Source organism: Acanthochromis polyacanthus, chromosome 23 (genome assembly GCF_021347895.1).
Source record: "Acanthochromis polyacanthus isolate Apoly-LR-REF ecotype Palm Island chromosome 23, KAUST_Apoly_ChrSc, whole genome shotgun sequence".
NCBI classification, from domain to species: domain Eukaryota; kingdom Metazoa; phylum Chordata; class Actinopteri; family Pomacentridae; genus Acanthochromis; species Acanthochromis polyacanthus.
This window is the reverse complement of record NC_067135.1, coordinates 3,587,306-3,608,891: the sequence shown is the minus strand read 5'-3', so window position 1 is coordinate 3,608,891 and position 21,586 is coordinate 3,587,306. Positions and strand designations below refer to the sequence as shown.

General features: G+C 41.3%; 1 protein-coding gene across 4 annotated transcripts in view; it reads left to right on the top strand.

Annotated features, from left to right (window-relative positions):
• The window catches only part of sorcs2 (sortilin-related VPS10 domain containing receptor 2), a 365,472-nt gene that overhangs the window by 316,322 nt on the left and 27,564 nt on the right, over positions 1-21,586 (top strand). For all 4 annotated transcript variants that reach the window (XM_051943725.1, XM_051943727.1, XM_051943726.1 and 1 more), the window contains exons 9-13: positions 10,595-10,774; positions 13,780-13,926; positions 17,047-17,149; positions 19,856-19,932; positions 20,180-20,271. In XM_051943725.1, the coding sequence (XP_051799685.1) occupies positions 10,595-10,774; positions 13,780-13,926; positions 17,047-17,149; positions 19,856-19,932; positions 20,180-20,271 (599 nt within the window). The remainder of the gene's footprint in view (positions 1-10,594; positions 10,775-13,779; positions 13,927-17,046; positions 17,150-19,855; positions 19,933-20,179; positions 20,272-21,586) is intronic.

The window sequence follows — 21,586 nt, the reverse complement described above, 5'->3', positions numbered from 1 at the left end:
ATTTTAAATAGGAAAATGTGGCTTATGGCATGAAGACACATCAGTGAGATAGAGTTGTGGAAGCAACCACTGACAGGCCGATGTGGATAAAACACACAAAAGAAATGATTAGATATCGATCTGTAGAATTTTGGTTGAAAAAGTCAACTAAATTTGACCAAGTCAACCCTGAAATCTGTCTTCTATTTCTATTCCTTTGTTTTTCTCTCCATCAAAACCTCTTTTTGGGATTGTGTGCAAAGGTCACATGTTTTACCATCCCTTTGACATTTTTTTTGATTAGTGACCCAGCCTGACTTGACACCTTAGACTCTCTTCCATTATCCATTCATCTGTTCATCACTTTATCCTGTGTAGAGGGCCTCGGGAGGCTGGAGCCTCTGTAGAGACAGGGCACACTCTGGAGCGGTCACCAGTCCATCACAGACTAACACAAAGAGACAAACAACCATGCTGTACTCACACCTACGGCCAATTTCAAATCCCTGGTGAATCCGCCATGCATGTCTGTGGACTGTGAGGAGAACTCAGAGCACCTGGAGAGCATGCAAACTCCACACAGAAAGTCCCCATCTGACCAGCGATGGCTCCATTTTATTAGCTTGGACAGCATGTGAGTAAACCTGGTGTTGAGATTATTTTGGAACATCACGTACACACCAATTGCTTAAACTAACAAACTCAATAAGTAGTTTAACTTTGCACCATACAGCCTCACAAGCCACAAGACATTTGTTCATTGATGAAAATGGCAAGGCCAGAAGTTATGAGTGCTATCTTTGACCTTCTTTGGGGTAAATAAAGTACATTTCTGGGCAACCAAATGGCCGACTGCTTAGGATACCTCCCACACAGACACAAGTGACATCAGGAGTGAGTCTCCAGTTCGATTCCCAGCCAGATCGGACCCGTACTGTATGTCATTTCCCTCCTTGGTTTTCCCACCTTTACTGTCTTTCTCTTCTGCAATAAAGGGCAGCAGTTACATTAAAGTACAACATAATTGTTGGGTGGATTAAGTTCAGAGGTTTTTTTGTTTTTGACCACTGAATGCAGTGCCACATTTAACATTACAAACATTAAAAACACAACTCTTACACCAGAAACCAGGTTCATATCTTGACATCCATGTGTGGTTTTGTTGACACAACAAAAGCATGTGGTGAAAAATTTTAATTTGTGCTAAAAGGTGATGCATACTGTTTCAGGTCAGTGCTGAAAATTTCTTACCCTAACCTGAACTCTAGCCGCTGCATTCAATACATGTACAACTATCCAGATATGACAACATTACCTCCGGTCACAATTACATTTCCTTCAAATGTGTCTAATGTTGCAGTTTAGTGTAATTATACGGGCACAAGGTAGAAGTTCAGAGCTCTGGTCAAGTGTCACAGGAACCAGCATTTCCAGCATGCTAACTGAGTTGAATCGAACATGCAGGTTAGCGGTAGCATTGAGCAATTTCAGACGCAAAGTGACTTAATGTGGTTGTCAGTGTTGGACTCTGTTCTGGGATGACAGCTCTGACAAAAGGGTTATTTGTACATGTATTCATAATCATGTGCATGTTTCATTTCACCTTTTAGAGGAATGTTAAAAAAGTTGAAAACAGGGAAGTCTTTCTGAACGCTAAAATGTGTGTGTCGACTGTATCAAACACCTCTTCACTGAATTCAATAATGTCCACGGGGCATGATGATAATTTTAATGTGATTAAAGGGATCTGTTAGAGTGCGAAAGGAAATGAGCTCAATGCTGCCGAGAGAGGGCGAGCACGCCGAAGAGGCTATTATGTCAAAGCCGACTGCTGAGGGAAATCTGGCATCAGATGTTGTTCATTTTTTTAATGAAATGACATTATTCACACCACTCGCACGAAGTCTCAGCAATGTTGCTTGAGGAACCGGAGGTAATGATGGAGTTTAAGCTGGTTAAAATACACCTGAAATTATTGCATGTGAGCCTCCAGCAGGAGAGCTGGCAGAAGTAAGGGGCTGCCTTAAATCTGCCTCTTGTGTCAAGCAGGTATTACAGAGTGAGCACGTGACCTGAAAGCAAATGTGTGACATTGATGTACACAGGAATGTGGTAGGAGCAGTTTATAAGGCCGGAGTTAAGACTAGATACATATATCAGACAGCAAATAGCATTCCAAGTGTGGATAATGCACCTTTTAATTTCGATAGTCCTGCAAGGGTGTAATGAGTCCAATCTGAACAGGCGGTATCTGCCCTGAACCACAACTAGATATCCCTTAACAGGATGATCAAGACTTTGTGACTGGATTATCAGTCCAGTGTGGAAAAGAAAAGTGTAAACACGATAGCATCAGGGAAGGGAAATAAGTTGGACCAGTGCAGTGGTGAACAGGTGATGCTCTTTTCCAGCTCTTTGTGCAATTTAGCAAGAAGTTCTTGTCAATATTCGATTAAAAAACGTACTTATGAAGATCCTCTTTCTCATGTGAAGTAGCCAGTTTGTTAGAAAGTTGCCTTAAAGCCACAGAAGTCAATATTTTTATATTAATAATGAGTACTCATATTGTGACTACTTGGTTGAGTTATGGTTAAGGTTTGGGGACTAAATTCACTGTTAAAATGTAGAGAAAGGGATAGTTTCCACGGTTAAACATAAAGGCGTCATCCTTCAGTTTAATTAAAACTGAATTCACTTGTACTTATGTGGTGCCAAGTGGTAACATATGTCCACCGTGGGCACTTTCCACTGTAAGGTCAAGGCCTTTATGAGAGAAACCCGACAGTTTCCCCTTGACCGGAAACTAGTTACAGTGAGAGGAAAAACATCCTTTAAACAGAAATAAGCCTCTTATAGAACCAGACAACCAGACTCAGAATGGCTGTCAGCCTACAGGGGGTAGCAGAAAGAGAAAAGATGGGCAAGTTGCGTGGCCATCCCCTACTGGGAATCGTTGGGCATCAGTTGTGTCCTGCAGTTCAAAGTAATACTCAGATAAGATCTCATATCAACTAACAGTTGTTAGTTCACATTATACAAAACTGTCCCTAATTACAGGGAAAACTTCAAAATTACTTTTCCATGCCACCAAGTGAGCAAATAAATGACTAGATGGGTCTGAGCTTCCTCATTTTCTCTTTTGTTTTTGGTGCCAAAGAAGGAAGACCATGATTTAGTGGTCATCTTGTCTGTCTGCCTCTGGAAACCAAGAACTAAGTCAGAAATCTTGGTGTAATCTTGGAGGATTCATGTCCAGACAGGATTTAGAGAAAGTAAGAACAGTATTTTCTCAGGTCAACCCCTCTAAGAACTGTCAGCCATGTTTATCTCCTTCAGAATTTTGCTGTTAGAGTCCCGGCAAAATCCAAGAAAAGTCGTCACACCACAGCAGTTCTCAGGTCTTTACACTAGATTCAACTGTCAGCCGTGTTCTTGTCCATACATCCCTGTCTCTGAGTGGCTTTGGACCAAAATACATCTAGCTCTCTCTCACTGTGTGAAGCTTCCCATCATCCCATGCAGCACAGAGCTGGAACAAACTTCTGACGAATATTAAACTTGCTGCGACTTTGGCCAAAATTAAATATGAGTTGGAAGCTTTGATGCTCTGCACTGCCTTTGACTGAACCTTAAGTGCTCGTCATGAATCATCATTGCCCTTCTTTCCTGTATTTATGCCTCATGCATTTTGAAGTTCTATTATTTAAATTAATTCTTTTTTATGCAGTGGCTGTTTTTCAAGCCTCTTTCTCCTTTTAATGTTTTTAATGCATTATTAATAGTGCTCTGAATTACCCTCGTCTGTGAAAGCTGCCATGTAATCAGACCTCCCTTACCCAGTGAATTGACTATATTTGGACTGGACTGAACTGGTGGTGAGAGATTAGCGTCCAGTTCCATCCCCAGCTCTTCCTACCTACATACTGAAGTGTCCCTGAGAGAGATTCGGAATGCCAAATTGCTTGTGATCATTGCAACTGAGAGGCAAAATGCAAAGCTCTTGAAATAAAAGTGCTTTTTCAGATTACCAGAGTGATGCTACTGTGATCACCTTTTAACCTGCTGTAGCTCTAGTGTTGCCATATTGTCCAGAGCAGACAGTAAAACATGTGGACCATTATGTGGACTTTTACAGATGACACAGGTCCCACAAAATATAAGTTTGAAGCTACAGAAATTTGGGTTTAGATGTACAACTACTTGGTTAGGGCTGAACTCAGACAATGGTCAGAAACTAATGGGTTTAGGAATCTGAACTAATACAATTGTTTCCCCATCCAACCACCCCGATCTCCTCCCTAGATTTGTAGTGATGCAACAAAACAAGATAGTATGATCACCTCTTAATCTGCTGTAGCTCTAGTGTTGGCATGTTTTTTTCAACTGACAACAATACATGTGAAGTATTTATTCCAGAGGAGACATCTGTTTTCTACTTTCTCAGTTTTGGCAAATCTTGAGTAGATTTAAACAAGGAAGTCAGAGGGAAAGTCCAACAGATTGTAGGTAAAAGTCAGGAAATTTGGGGTTTAGATGCAAAACTACTTGGTTAGGGATAAACTCGGACAACAATGAGAAGGCAGTGTTTTTAGGAATCTAATTCCCTCCCTAGAAGATTAGTGATGCAACAGAACAGCAATACATTTGCACCATTGATTCCAGAGGACACATGCATTTTCTACCATCTGAGTTTCGATAAATCTTGAGTAGATGTATACAAGAAAGACAAAGGGAAAGTCCTGCACAGTATAAATCACAGTGAACATCCAAATTAGCTGTTGGTTAAACTGATTAGTAGCCAGTCTTATCCATATGCCTTTAGGTGACAGATGTTTTCTAATGTGATCAAGAAGCACACTATATTAAAAAGTAACACAAGATGTGCAAAAATATCTGTTTCACCTTTTTAATTCACACCTCCATCATTTTCTATGTTTTCTTTCACTCTCTCCGGCTTTGAACCGGCCTGCAGCTTTTTATCCCCCACCTCCACGAAGTGGAAAAGGGGGATATAGGTTTGGCCTCCGTCCGTCCGTCCGACATGAAGGGGACAGCTTTTCTCGGAAACTATTACAGCTAGGATTACGAAATTTAGTGTGTAGCTTCACACCATGGACACCTTGATCAAGTTCGAAAATGAGACCTGTGTGATAATATTTAACAGAGTTATGGCCCTTTATCACCATTTTGGGTATAGACTCATAGACATCACATGTGGCGGGGGATATTGATGACCATGTCGTCTTGTTTCTCTTGTTTATTTTACAGCTAACTGGTTACATCCCTTATTTTCAGTCATTCTTGTGGTTTGTTTTTACCCTACCTAACATTTTTGAGGCCGTGCATGGAGTATGTCTGCATCCAGACTGATTCCAATTCTGTAAACTGAGCCTTAGCTTGAGCACCATCTCATTATTTCTCTCTGTCTTTGCCTTTTCTACTGTTATTAACGCCACGCTGCGTTTGGGTCAAGTAAAGGTTGAAACGGCTCAAGCAGCGTCTGAGACCCAGGATCTCTAATATTTTTCTCCCAGCAGTGGTCCTTGTCTCCAGGGTGACTGTGGCTGTGATGGCCCTGTCAGAGATGGATTAGGAGTGGGGTTTTTTTGTTGTTTTGTTTTGTTTAGAGGACACTCAGTGATGCAGTACCAGTAAGAGGAAGACTGGTAGAGATTTTCTGTTATTTCAAGCCGAGAGTAAATGAGAGTGCTAAAAACCAAACAGGTGGCATTTTCACAGCACACCCAGGCACTCATGCCAGACGACCAGACTTCCCATGACCATTTGTCTTTCCCTTGCCCTTACCGTGCTGCACGTACCTCCTTTAGCTATGGCGAAATGTTAAAGCCCCGCACAAATGCCACCAAATCCAGTGATGGATCTTTCAAATTTCAGCTTTATATTTTTGCTTCTCACACCAGTTTGTCACCCAGTTCAAGGCCTGGATCCAGTTCAAGATAAAGCATTTTGATGCAGTTTTAAACCGAAGCACTATTTCAATTCTTCTGCTTCTTTGTTCTTTGTTAGCTACTATCATACCATCTGTACACTTACATCTGTTACACAAGTTGGAGTTTCTGCTTGTGGAATTGTTCAAAGCATTAGAGTGTGTAAAGTTCAGTATTGTTTACACTCCTGTAGAACTTCTCTGCATTTTGTCTCTTTGAAGGCTCTTTACAATCTGACAAACTGTTTAAAGTTGTGTTCTGCATACCTGTTCAAAAGCAACCTGTGTGAATCATCTCCCTCTTTCCTCATTGCAACCAAAAAATCTGTCCAGTTGCACTCATGTTTTCATCAATGTTCATGCTTTAAAAAGCTCCCTTCATCTGCCGTTCATCATAATCCTATTTAGTATTACGTTCATACATTTCAAAGAAAGTAGAAGAAGTTTCTAACGAGTTGCACGGCTGCTGCGTTTGATCCATAAATTTGAGGTGCAAACTGCAGGCTTAGGAGCACATGTAGACAGATGGGACTGCACTAAGTTGTGGGGGGCCTCGTGTTTTTGGCCGTGTATTTGGACATGAAACGGGCGGTCTTGAAATGTTTTATACTAAACCTTCATCTGCATGTTTCCCTTCCAAAATCTGCCCATTAACATGCAGATCTGAGATTTTAAAGAGAAAATAAACTGCAAATGAGGCAAATATTAACGACGGAGATGAACAGTTTGTTTATGCCTTACAAAACCATTACAAATCACCATAAGAGAAATGAATCACATGCCTGTTAAGATTTCAGCGCTGTTTTATTTGGCATCATCTGTGTTTCCAGCACAGCAAGGTGCAGACGAAAGTTTGCGTTTTGCTCAGGACTAAAGCAGCTTGTTGCCTGCAGCTCACTGTGGCTGCTCCTTCTTGATGCATTGCTCTCATGCTAAACATTACCATTATCTTGTTCCGTTTTGTTGATAGATGATTGCGCGAAATGCCATTGTGTTTCCTGTGGCAGTTTTACAATACGACTCTCCCAGTGTTTCATCAATTAAACGCGTTAAGTGTGAAACGGTAGCGGTAGGAAATGTACCATTTGCATTACAGTGCCTGATAGATTTCTATAGGAGGGTGGAACTGTTAGAAATGAGTCCACTTTCAATGGCATTAAGAAAAATCGATGAATTAACTGTGAATACCATCAGACCCATGAAAATCTTGGGGATAACATCTTGCAAGTTTCGTCATTTATAAGTTCGGTTAGATGATAAACTCGACCAGTCGTTAGAAACCAAAGTTTTTAGGAATGCTTTTAGTCATATAATTGTTTGCCCGTCCATCCACCTCAATCTCCACCCAGGAAGGTTGGTGATGCATCAAAACAAATTCTTCTTGACAAGGTCTTCTGCCTTTCCTGATATAAAGTTGCTGTAGGGTTATGAAATAATAAATGATGCTGCTTTGCACGTGTTGCTGCACATTCCTGTAGATATCTAAGGGGTAGCAGTTGAATACAACTCCTTGTGAGTGAGGGGCAGTCGATGAATAACGGGTCCGTGAAACATTAAAGAGTAATGAATCTCAATTTGAAACGGGTAGGCCGTAGCATCCATCCATGAAATTATAGGAGCAGAAGAAGTTCTAATTAAAGATCTATATCTTGGACAGTATCGAGTCTACTTGTGAGAGCTTTTTAGCCTTTTCTTTTAAGTAACACTTCCCTACACGAGACTCACATGAAGAGATTTAACAATGACTTTCTTGCCCTCATGCTAAGAGGAATGATCTATATCACTTCCAGCTATGCACTTTTTTTCTCCTTACTCTCCCTTTCCTGTTTATGCCACGTCTTCCAGCCAAAGTGATTTATCTAAACCCTATTCCTGAGTCAAGATAAGCTGATCAGATCATGCAAATACAATGAAAATACAGCAATATGTCCAAAAATCCTGGAATATGTTTGGCGTACACGTGTTCCGTCAGTGTTGTCTGCATGTATTTGCATCCTCCACCTCGGCACATCTTGTGTAGCATAGGATTATGTTTCCCAGCCACTCAGGAGGACTGACTCTGGATGCTAAAAATGCCGCTGAAGCTGAAGTTTGTACACTTCTCAGTGCCAGCTCCTCCCCAAGCTCCACACTGCCGCCTGGGACGAGCTGTCAGTCGTAAACTCGGGCTACTGTGTTTTAACGGAGCACCGGGATAGAAGCTGGAAGGAAGGAAATGTGGAGGGCAAATGCAAGGAAAAGCAAATGAGGTGGAATATTCGTGTTTGAACTCTTTATGGCAACTTCCCCATTCACATTCAATGTTGCATATTAACGTGCTCTACCAAAACGATAGCACACAACATTGCATTTATGATATCACAGTTTATACTGTTGTAGATTGATTGGTTGAAAAAGATGGATATTTTTTGGTTTGCGTGATTAATTGTTCAGATAGCTGGAAGTTGTTTCGAGGTTCAGGGTTTGACTTACTGGTTGCCATCGCTCAGTCTTGTGTCATTTGAGTGAACTGGATGAATAGCCACCTTTGTAATAAGTTTGATGCATACTAAGTGATTTGCATTTATGGATTTATAGATCAGAGAGGAGGGGACAGGAAAAGAAGTGGGAGATGCTGTTAATCAGAAAGAACATTTTTACTGTAATTCACTCCTCCATTCACTGTCATAACGTTCTGCTCGTTAATTAATTCTCTAAAAACTCATCTCTCAGGTTGCATATTTAGTTTCTGTCTTGAACTGTCCTAGATGTAGCTCTAACTTATTGCTTCTTCTAGATCTATAAAGTCAATGCCCATCCCTCTACATTCATAGCAGGTGGAGCACAACTGGCTGTAAAACTGCTCGATGCTACACAAAGGCAATTTTAATACTACCGTAAACCGATTCTGAAGAAGAATGATGATATGGAAAGTTCTACCCAACAAATTCAAGGGATTGGTTGATTGGTTTCCAACATAGACGTCCTGAACCATAGCGTCAACTGTCTATTTTGCTCATGATTTGTCTTCATGGATAAAAAAAACGCCATATGGACACTTGATGTTAACAGGACATGGCCTTTAGGGGGTACAGCGCTTCCTTCATTTGCATTAGGGGCATTCAAGCAATATTCCGTTTGTATGTTCTCTGTCTGAAACTCTAAAAGTATCAACTATTTTGAGTTTTTTTTTTTATCTTAAGTGTTGTGGCAGTTCAAATCTTAACCCATGATGATCATAACCTACGAAATCAAGAAGTGTGTCTCTTAACTTACTCAGAATTTTGTTGGCGCTGTTATTTTTTGCGGTAAATCAACCACAATCTTATGAAAGAAACAGAAACAGGAATAATGATAATACCACTGGGAATTAAAAGTTGTGTAAAATACAGCAGAAAGTTTCTCCAAAGTCCACAGACAGGGAGAATCAAGAATCAGGAGTCCGCTGTGACTCTACTACATGAACAAATGTGACAAAAATCCCAAAGCTCCCAGTCGATCTGTACGGCTTCTTTGGCAGACGGGCTGCAGCGTGGAATTTATTGTACGAAAGCTTGAGTCGGCATCAACTGTTGAGTCAAATCGAGTCGAGTGTATGGGATTTAGAAATGTACAGTCTCAGCAGGTGGAATAAGCTCAAAAAGGAACCATGTATTGCCTAAAACTAAATATTCACGTTCTCCTCCAGTACGTTGGCCGTAATGTCTGAAAGGTGAATAGCCAGGAGATTGTAAAAGGCATATTTGACTTCAATTCATATTTAACTTGCAAAAATACCAGCAGAAATAATTTCTGTTAGATATATTTGGCCGAGACTTACTTGCACTAAATTAATAGAACATTTGAGGTGTGGAATCGTCCAATACGAACGGAACCCTAACCTTACCCTTCCTGGGTGTTTTGGGCTTAGAAGTCAACCGGCGTGTCTTCATCATGCGCCTTATTTTGTTCCCGTTTTTGGCATAATTCACATTCTGGCAATTTGCACAAGTCTCGCTCAGTGACTCAGTGCATTTATGAATATGAAGATCAGGCCGCAGCCTTCAATTTTGCTATTACTCGGAACCACGACCATAAATCCAAGGGTAATTGAGCCTGAGTGTATTTTCTGAGCAAGATGGAAGAGTGTCAGTGATCAGAGGCACACCTTCTCGGGCATTTCCCCTGACATCCTGATGGCTTTGTCTTCAAATGTTATGTTAATGTAATCACTAACACTGGGAAAGTGCTGAGTCGCTCTTCGTGCCGTCGTTACAGTCTTTCATGAGTGATGAAGCCATTTGCATCGGAGGCTCAAGAGCTTTGACAAGTACACCTAACAAGTTTTCTAAGCTGCCAAAAACAGTTTTTCGACGGGTGAAGCGCTGCCTTATCTGCCTCAGTTTGTTTCTCTTACTCTGTAGCTCTGTGTTTATCCGATTATGTTCTCTGGCTTGCAGTGAGTGACTGTCAAACTTCTGTGAATCGCACTTACTGCTTTTACTGCTTTATCTATTCTCTCTTTTCCCTGTTTTATTTTTGCTTTTTGCTTTTCACTTCCCATCTGTCTTACTTGATGCTTTGCCTGTTTTTTTCTTTTCCTTTATTTTTTTGTCTTTCTTTGCTTTTGTCTTCACTCGCATTGATGCTACTCTTTTGTTTTCAACTCTTCTTATTCAGAAATCTCTCTTTCTCCGTTTCTTTGGCCAGGATGTTCAGATTGTGAGTACAGACGAGAACCAGGTCTTCCTCGCCCTGCAGGAGTGGTACCAGTCGGACACCTATAACCTCTACCAGTCCGATCCCCAAGGCGTCTACTACTCCATCGTTCTGGAAAACGTTCGCAGCACCAAGCAGCCCGAGGAGAACGTCCTCATCGATATCCTGGAGGTGAGGTGGGGTTGGGGTTTCATCTCAACGGTGTAAGACGTAAACATTTCCAAACTGCTAAATGCATGAATATTTGATGCAATTAGATGCCGCAGTGAACACAGCTGAGTCCAACTCTGAGCAGAGTCCAAAAGTAAGCTCGGTCTCCTCGTGGGACTCCTCATTTCAAGCGTTCCAGAAACTGAGCAGTTGCAGTTCACTGCTGCACAAACAAGAGGAAATGGTGTGTTTGTTGGAGGCTCCTTTCAGGTGTGGATTTGAACAAACTTGTGATTATTTGTAGGAACAGAGCAGTGTGTATATTTGTAGTAAGGAAGGCTCATCGTTTGCTATGTTGATTCATGGTTGATTTTGGTCATTTTGTGGAACTTGTTTGCATTTAAGACCTTCAGAATATTGCAAACCCTATCTTAGATTGTAAGTGTGTGAGAGAAAAATCCCATTATGATAAGATGACACGATAAGAATGGATGTTGCAGAAGAAACACTCCTTCAGTTCTGGCTCCCATATCCGAGTACCTGGATGAATTACCCTTCATTGTACTTGTGGCCAGGAACTGACTGATAGTAGAGAATATTAGGAGGCAAATGTAGTCAGCACTGCACATTTCTTGCGTTGCCAGGTCAGTATGAATCGTTTCAGAGATGTTCTTTCTCCTGTTTGCACTCACCAGATTGTTGAATATTAATCATTTTGACATCTGCCGGCTTTGTGTTTGTCTCTTACGAACAAGTCCGACTAAAAAAATAGTGAAAACTCAAGTCAAAGAGAAGCGCTTCAGTTAAAACACTGGGTTTCTTTCAGTGACCTGTGGTTTTGTGTGGGTTGCTACAAGCGACGACAAAAGGAAGAGCAGTTTCTACAACGTGCAGATAATTCCTGCACTGTGCAGGAGGTGGACAGTGTATCGTGGTAAACAGCCCATTAATTCATCCACGGATATCTGTTTATCCATTTTACAGTCATCATTAGGGCCCAGGGCATGGTGGCAGAAGCATCCTAGCCAGGCCTTCTAACATATTCACGGAATCCAGAGACATACCCAGACTAGATGCCATATGTATTCCAGCACATAACTCCTCCAGGTTAGGTATGCCAGGAATACCTCGACAGGGGCGCATCAGGGAGGCATCCTAATCAAATGCCTGAACAGCTCCAGCTCCTTTCAGGGCAGTGGAGCAGGGATTGTACTCTGAACTCTTTCCAAGTATAGGATCTGACTTCTAGTTTTGACCCCAGGGGGAATCCGAAACAAGCCGGTGAAGAAACTTATCTCGCCGTTGTTTCGGTTAAAAATCAAATCTCTCGGTGGAGATGTGGATAGAAACATACGCTCCTTCCAGTACGATACTTCCATCTTTCCTTCTCTGACTGTTGGACAAGAGCCAGCAAAGTGCAAAGTAAACATTCACAAAGGTTCATGTGAAGGAAGTTTTGTTAGCAGCTTTTAGTGTCCCAGCCACACTAACTATTCTCTTTGAAGCTTTGTGTTCTCGCATGGGACATAATGCAGTTTACAGTGATGGTGGATTTAGAAACTGGAGCTGTATATGCACTGCTCAAGGACTGTTGCGCCATGGTGCCTATATTTTATTCTGTATGTTCTGCCACTCAAAGAACTGCTCAGCTTCAAGTCACCTGAGTGTATGGGCAAGGTCTCGAGATAAATGGGAAAAGAGGACCTGGAAAAAAAGTGTTGCAGGAAGAATAAGAGAAGAGGTGTTGTAGGGAAAAAGAATAAGCCGTCGAGGCAGAGGCCTTCGCTGCACTCATTTTCTCCTCCTCCCCTCATCCCTCGCTCTGGGCTGCACTTTCCTCACATAGAGATAGAGATGGAAAGTGGAACAACGTATAGGAGCAGAAAGTGCAGAGAAAAAGATTAAGTTCTGAACACACATGGAGAGATGGAAAAAAAAATGCGGGCTGGATAGCAGAGAAGCCAGAAGTCTGGGGAGAATACAAGCTGGCTTCTGCGCTTTGATTGAAACAATTACCGTATTTCTTTATATAAACATCAGTTCTACATAATAGATTGAAAAAGGGAGCCGGGGGAGTCTGTGGATGGAGATATGTACGACATGCCGCCTGGCTCTGGTTAAATATCTGTCTGCTCTGTCTTCATCATCATCTTAATGTTTCAGCCTCAGAGCATGCAGCTTGCAACATCGCAGCCGCAAAAACCGTTCAGTGCGTGTTGATTTCAGCGATTTAAACTTTCACAGCCGTGCAGCTTCTGTGTCGGTGGTTTCCAAGTAGCATGCATTGCTCTGCATCATAAGTACGCTTTGGGTAATCAGGTTTCCACCACTCTCAATGCCATAAATCTAGTTCCACAGTTCAAGGTAAGGTTACAATCCAATTACAGCAGTTTTAATGAAACAAAACAGCATTTTCTCTATGAAAACAGCACGAGTTATTACATTAAGCTGCAGGCAATTCCAGCCATTTTCAGTACAAAAAATCGCTAATATTTCATTTGTCAATAAAAATATGACGAAAAATACAGGGAATATTGGACGTGCATCGCGTGGTGCATTTCCTCAAAAACGCCCGATTCGTGGATTATATACCGAATTCAAGACATGTTTTGGACAAAATAGTTTACTGGCTTGTGTCGTCTGGATGTCCAAGGTTGGATTATGGCCGTTTTTTGTGGAATATTTTCGTCTGTGTGTAATAATGAACCCGGAAATGTGAGTCGCGTTGTGTACGTTGAAGCCGTGTATAGAGAACGGATGGATGGATATTCGTTGTTTGTCGGACAAATGTGTTTTTCTCACCCGCTGTGGTAATCGCATCTGAAAGTTGTTTATACCGGCGGATTCATGAGAATCTAAGCTTTCCATCGGCGTATAGTGTTTGCGTAATCGCGTTTGCAGCTTCAGACATTTAAAGCAAGACTATGTGACGTTAAAACTGAGAAACTGCACATTCACACTGAGCTCTGTTCAGAATTGTGCGGGAAAGTTGACCTTTATTTGTCTCGTTTTTTTTGTTCCACCAGGTGCGTGGCATCAAAGGAGTGTTCCTGGCCAATCAGAAGACCGACGGAAAAGTGACAACCCTCATCACCTATAACAAAGGACGCGATTGGGAACCTTTGGCCCCTCCTACCACCGACATGAACGGCAAACCAGTCAGCTGCAAAGCGGTAAGCAACCCTGACATTTTTTTTAACTTTGTTGCCTTTTTTCAAAATAGTGAGCATCATTAGAGGTAAAATCAAATGTTTTCCTCTTAGCTTTGCGCTAAGCTAAGCTAATTAGCTGATGGTTGCAGTGTCACATTAAACAAATTCTCTTCATCTTTTCATATGTTTCCCAAAATATCAACCAATTCTTGTAAGCAATACCTTGACTATGGTTGTGTTATTTTTGCTCCATGTTGTGTTGGATTGGGCAGATGAATGATTTAAAATGATATCAAATGATTCCAGATTGTATCACCTTACAATACTTGCAAGAGCACATTTGCTCTTGTCTTCAACAACTTAAGTTTTCTCTAATAAAATGTCAGCCCCACAGAAAAAACTTCAGATTTTTCAGCACTTTTTGCACATCCACCTATATTTTTCATGACCTCCTCCTAGACATGGAGGATTTCTGGGGAGAAGCTTTGCTGTTTTTTGGACACTTTTTAGCTGGTGGGCTTTTGTTGCTACACCTTTCTTTTTTAAAAGTCTTCTACTGGATTCAAGTCAGGCATCATATACTTTGCCAAGTTGAAGTTTTTACTTTCATTTTCTGTAAAAATCTTTGTGATGTTTGGACATAAAGCTTTAGCCTGGGATATCGATCTTCTGCTAAGCCTCAACAGACTGGGCGTCATCTGAAAAATGTCCAAATGTTCAGACCATTCTGGTTTTAACTTCTATAATTCTACAGTTTCATTTATCAGACGCTTTTAGCCAAAGAGACGTACATCTGAGAGTAGATACAACAGAAGCAAGGATCTAGTCAGGAGAAAACAGCCTGGATAAGAGCCATAAAACAAGTTCAACTACTGTGGTGTCAACGCAGATGTAGTAGGTTTGTTTCTTGGTTTTGAGCAAGTGCTTACTTCATGTCTTCTTTGTAGTGCAGCACCGTATACGCAACACATTCAAACTTTGTGCACTGTGATGCAGACGCAACCTCGCACAAACATCAATCCGTCAAAATACCGAGACCTGTCGACCAGGTTGTTGAGAGCGTGAACGCGAAGTAAGAGAAGGAAGGATGAGTTGTTGCACTTTGAGGGATGTGTGTGAGATGCCTGCTCCAGCTCCGCCATCCGTCTTGTCAGAGTCGCTGCCGTGGGGGTTACACGGCGAAGAGGCAATGAGTCACTCGCAGTCTGATATCCATATATCACACCTCACGGGCAGATAGAAGGGGACGCTGGAGTCTGGTCCTTTATTTGAACCATCGCTCTAGTCAGCCGACAGATTTTGAAGGGAGGCGCAAAATATCAGCTCGAGATTCGTTCGCCGGCGTCGAAAAACACGCGGTTGTTCCATCTGATATTGACCTCATCTTCCCTTTAGCCTCATCCATACCTCAACAGAATTACCTTGCTAAAAAAGGGGGGGGGAAAGCTCTCTGGGTTGTTAAAGTATCAGTCATGGAGACAGCTTTATTTCAAACACTGACATCACAAGTCAGCCAGATAGACAAAGCCAGATAGCAGCTGTGCTATCTAATGTGGCAGTTTATCAGGCAAACGCTGTCAGCTGTTTCCATTAGCTTGCCACCTGATACAGACCGCCTGAGAGGAATGACCCCGATGCACAGGAAACGTCTGTCATAATGTCTGCATGAGGTTGTAGTCCGCTTTAAACCGAATGCTGAAAAGTACCACAGAGTACTTTATATCCCTCAGAAGACTAACTGGTATTCAGCGGTCCTCTCGAATGAGTTTTCTGTGGCTTCGACTGCACAAACAGCAGAGTTAAAATGTGCCGCTTTCTCATTCTAAAGGACCGACACTTGAAAAATGCGCCACTTCTGGCTTCTCATGTGAGGATTTTAGGCTTTTCTTTGTCATCTACTACAGTAAACTGAATGTGTTTGGGTATGGGAGAAAACCAGACAGTTGAAAGCATTACTTGGGGATTTGGGAAAGTTCTACAGGCATTTTTTCCGCATTTTCAGAGACAAAACGGTTAAATGGTTTCTTGACAAAATGATCTACTGATTAATCAATGATTGATAAATATCCTAGTCTGAAAATAGTGGGAAAAATCACAAAGAAAAAAGACCTACTAGTTGCACTACTGCACTGTATGGATGTATTGACCACAATGTTTGACTTGGAGCTACTCAAACTGCAGACTGAAGAGCAGAATTTCAACTGTGACAACATTCAAATACCCAGCTCTACTATAGTTAGCCTGAATTTAATTTAATGTATTTCATGAGGACAGACTGGTGACCTGTCCAGGGTGTCCCCTGCCTTCGCCTGAGTCAGCTGGGATAGACTCCAGCACCCCCCATGACCCTAGTGAGGATAAAGCGGTGTATAGAGGATGGATGGATGGATGGATGGATGGATGGATGGATGGATGGATGGATGGATATTTCATGGGACACAATCAAAGCCAACATGATGTTCACTGTGGTAGATTACCAAACTTGCAGTTCATCAAAAACACACTAAAACTCCAAAAACACCACAGAAGGCTTTGGGAAATGATCCACAATAACATGACATAGTACGAGTGATTTCAGTAGGGTCACAAAGATCTTGGAGAGAGGATTTTGTCAATGTGAAGCATCTAAAATGCTTATTGAACAAAGCTTTCTTGCTGTTTACAGGATCTTTTAACATACTGCAACTTTAACTCTCTTACTGATTTACTGCAGTCACTAAAACCGTGGTTGTTGCATTTCTTCTAAGGAGATGTGTGAATAGAAACCATCATACTGTGGTTTGTAGAATGGACTTAGTTCAGCATCTGCCTCTGACTAATGTTTGCGTTGTGAATCCGCAGATGGATTATCTCATTTGAAAGCTTCTATTAAATATCCTTTGACACAATAAATTTGATTAACACCCCTAAAACTCCAGACTGAGCTGTATTTGCGGTGGGATTATCAGGTATCTGTGTAGGAAGACTCGCCAAACATGGCTGAACAAGTGTGTTCACTTCACCCACCGTTCCACTGAAGTACAACTTTGTTGAGATGTGTTGCTGTAAAATAAACACTAAAGCCCTCTGTTGGATGGTGGATCAGTGTATATGCTATCAGTGGCTCACTTTAAATTCTCTCTGCATGTGTCTTTAATGCAGCCGGATTGCCACCTCCACCTCCATCTGCGCTGGGCGGACAACCCCTACGTGTCCGGGACTGTCCACACCAAAGACTCTGCTCCAGGTCTCATCATGGGTGCAGGTGGGTCTCTTAGTATTCTGGACTTGGCGGCCTCTTTTCCACATGTATTAATCAACGCAATCTATGTCTCTGGTCTGAGAGTGCACCACCTACAGAGACAGCAACGGTTCCTTTGTTCCAACAAAGTCATGAGGAATTTATCAGGTACCTACAGCAGGTACAGACAGCACCGGAACAAGAGAATGATATAGTACAGAAACTTAAAAATAAATGAAGGAGGAGGGGAAACAACAAAAAGAAAAGCAGAAAATGAGTTAAAAATTGGCATCACTTTGTGGCGATGAATGCAACCCAAGCAACATTGTCCCTGTTCATCATGAACTGGTTGGTTTTTAGCAGTTATTTCTACAAAGTATGATACTGAGTGGCAACGCAAGGTCCTTAAACATAGCGCACACAGAGAGATAGCGCTAGACGTTAAGTAGAAACATTACAAACAAATGTGATCTACTAAAAGTTTTCCTGAAAACGTCATTTAGTTTGTACGGGAACTTAAGTTTGTGGAGTCTAGTTTGTGAGATGGGTTTTTCTGAGTGCAGAAACATCTTACACCTTGGGTCTTTGATTTTATAAAGCGTGAGACAGCCCACAATAACGCTCCATTATATGCAAACTGTGTGCGTGGCTGAACTAAAAAGTGTCACCCCTCCAGAGACAAACCTCCCGTTTACCCCGAGAAGGAGCTTTGCCTCTTCCTCTGTGCAGCGGTGGAATGTGAAACCACACCGCTTCATGCCCGAGAACTCTAACACACAGAGGAGTTCACTGAACCGCCAGCAATTTTATTTATTGAATACTTCGCTGTGTTTGTTTGCGCGCAGGCCATTCCTGACAGAAAGCGCCAAAAAAACACACATGTATGCAAAGAAAAAGAAAAAAGGCATCCTGAAAACTAAATAAAACGAGCGCGCCGCCTTTGTCTGTTTATGAGACGGAGAAAATAAGCCATATAAGTCGTGCCTTTCATTTTCTGCTCGAGCCCATTTCTCACATAAAATGTTGTTGGAAAAATAAAAATGGTAAGTTCAATTTAAAAGATATTAAAAACCACAACGCTGTAAAGTCCACGGTTTTCGAGGAGCATTTCATCCATTTTGCACATTTAGTTTTGAAGAGCAGCTGTATTATGTTGTCTGCGTCTTAGATAATATCCTCGATGGTGTTTGGACGAAGAGAATCTGCCTTTCTTAGAGTTTGACCCATACTAGAGATTAATACCCCATTTACAACTGGTTTTAACATGAATTCCTGTTATCCTGAACGTGTTGCATTCCAGGTATAAGATGTTATTCTGCTGTATGGGCTCTATTTTTAGCTGTTATTGGTCTAAAAATGGCATTCCAGTTCTAGGACATTCTGCATATCAGATGTGAATAAGGTCTAAAAGTCAAAGCCATCTGCTCCATCTAATGGACAAAATAGGGAATTTATTTGCCTTCCGAGGAAAGCCACTGACTGTGAAACATTCAGCATCAGCAAGCTGCTACATGTCATAATACTAATACCTTAAAACTAACTAATAGATAACAAGCTTTCTGCAAAGCATTAGTAGAATACGGAGTGCATAATGTACTGTTTTTGTTCTATTATCCTAATTTATGAGGATACTACAGTGTGTTTGAAAGCATCAACTACACCCCCTGTCAAAAGTTTTAGGACGCTTTCTCATTCATTTGAATGAGAAAGCGTCCTAAAACTTTTGACAGAGGGTGTATGTGGTGGACATACTATAATTTGCTTTATCGTGAACAGAGATTTATTTCAGGATCAGAAGTTAGATTTAATAACCTCTTTGCACTGGATATTTGACAGCCTTCCAGTGACAGTAAAGCTACAGATGTTCCTGCAGCAGGTCAACAAATAGCCTCACACAAACCTTCATTAAGGAAACTCAGCGTGTTGTTTTTTGCACTTTAGATGTTGTGAGATGTATTAACCCAATGAAAGTTTGGAGATTTAGATTTACCAAGTCAGTTGTGATTTAGTGCTCATTAAAGTACAAATTAAAAGCTAGTATGAGATGATACTGAGGGAATTTATAAGCTGAGAAGTTTTTTTTTTTTTTTTTTGCTTTTTAGGACAAAATTTGAATTTACAGCATAAATATAAACTGGTATTTCTGTTTCAAACTCGAGATTAAGTGAAATTGAAGTCAAATTGACTCAATTTTGCCTCATAATTAAGTTTCTCAGCATTCTGATTTCAAATATTAACAAGTAAATGTCAGATTTTTGACATTCTTATCATTTTCTTTCTCATATTCTTGACTCGACTTTTCATTCCTAACATTACCAATTGTCTTTTTCCTCTCTGAAAGTAAAAGGCTTCCATGAATCTTGATTTAATCAGTAAAAAAATGAGTACGATGCAGTATAACCCGCCTTCATGTTACATATACATCCATCCATGACAGACTCTGATCCAGAAGAAACCCTTTATTTTCTGTCTAATGCCGAGAAATTCTAAATTCATACCCTTCTCCAAGGTGCAGTCTTCCCTTCTGGTCAATTGTTAATAAAAAACAGCAAGGCAATAAAAAATTGTAAGCTAGAAATCCTCAGCCCATGTGGCTCCCTCTGCTTTTTCAGTCTAGTCTCCCTGCATCTGCTCGCTCTGTGTTCTCGCCTCTGTTTGAATCTGTTATTGTTGCCTGCCTCCTGAGCCTTCCCGCCTGATGAAATTCTCCATTCTTCGTCTTTCCTTCAGGTAACCTTGGCTCCAAGCTAGTGGAGTATAAGGAAGAGATGTACATCACTTCAGACTGTGGGAAGACATGGAGACAGGTACATCACGTCCTCGCTCGCTTCTTCTTCTTATATAAGTCTTTCTTCCCCTCCCAACCTCCTCTGCTCTCTCCCTCCGCTCTGAGAAGAATCTGAGGAGGTCGGAGATCCAGTTTAGTTTATTTTTTGAAGCCTAAACTGAATACCAGCTGGGTATTAAAGTACTTTTTGCAGCTTATCAAGATGAGCACAAAAACATGAGAGCGTTGGTAATGTGATTTCCTACCTGTAATGTCGCTTTTTGAAGGTTTTCGAGGAGGAGCATCACATCCTGTATCTGGACCACGGTGGGGTCATCGTTGCCATCAAGGATACTTCTATTCCCCTCAAGATACTCAAGTAAGATCACAATCATGGCACCGAAAACAGAGCAGTCCTCGCTGCTTTGAGACATTGTTTAATGGGGTGTGATCATTGCATTAATGGCTTTTTAGTGATGTCTGCTCGCGTCATCCACCTCTGATATGACACAAGTAATGTAGGTTAATTAAATGTATTGTTCTGGTATTGATTGGTGCCAGCGGATCGTCCATTAGGAGCCTCTGGCAGTCAATCCATCAGTGAACCTTTAATTGTGTTCTATGTTTTGTACAGGTTGGAGAAACTCAAAGTTAAATGAAAGAAAACAGACATGAAAGGAAAGATGGGAGAAACTGGAGATTAAAAAAAATGCGTAGATAATGGTGCAGGAACAAGTAAATCCAAAGGCAAAGTTGGTCAGTGGGTCAAGGTTGTACAATGGTCTCATTTTAATTGTGCAGTTCCAACATCCTTTGCAAGGTCTTTTGTCTTAGGTGCACGGACTGCGTTGCCATCGCCGTTGCCGTCTGCTGCTTTGGTTGCATTGCCTAAGATCTAGAATATATATTAGACCCTCCAGAAAAACCCGATTATGCGATCGCATGAATTCCCGCATTAATCACCAAAATGCCGCTGATTATGCGGGGGTCAGTTATTTCCCAAAAGGCGCATAATTCCTGCAAGAATCTCACATTTCCACAAAAAAAAAGAGAAATATGCGGGTCCCGCTTGATTTCACAATTTCCGCATAAAATGAGAAAACTATAACCGATATAAATGGAGTTGTGAGTTTTTATGTGACGCCCGGCCTGACCTGACGTCATCAGTTCGCGCATTCACACACACACTAGAAGCATGAGCTGATGCGGAGCGCGGCGCTCAGAGACAAAAAACAAGAATGGAGAATGCTCAAAGATCACATTTACCTACGAATATTTCAGCCAGAGACCGGGCAAAACAGAACCCAGATTTACTGCACGAACGTGGTGGGAAACTTTTTTGAAACCCCGTGCAACATCGTTCTGGAGCACCGAAGAATCTAAGAGAGAATCTAAGAAACTAAGCAGAAAGAATGTTTTATTTGTGAGAAATTTGTGATTGAGGAATGTTTAAGTCCTGCTTAAGCTGATAATAAATGAAACATTGGCAGCACTTACTGTGATGTGTCTTGCATGTAGTATGTCTGTTTATCTTTATATTGCTCTTTTTCATTCAGTGGTAGCCTAGTAACAGGATGTAAGAGAAGAATCACCTTTTTTCCCAGTTCTTACATATTTCGCATCTTTTTGCATATTTCACAACTATTCGCATACTTTGCAACTTTCCGCAATTTCCCCGCATAAAACCCTGCATA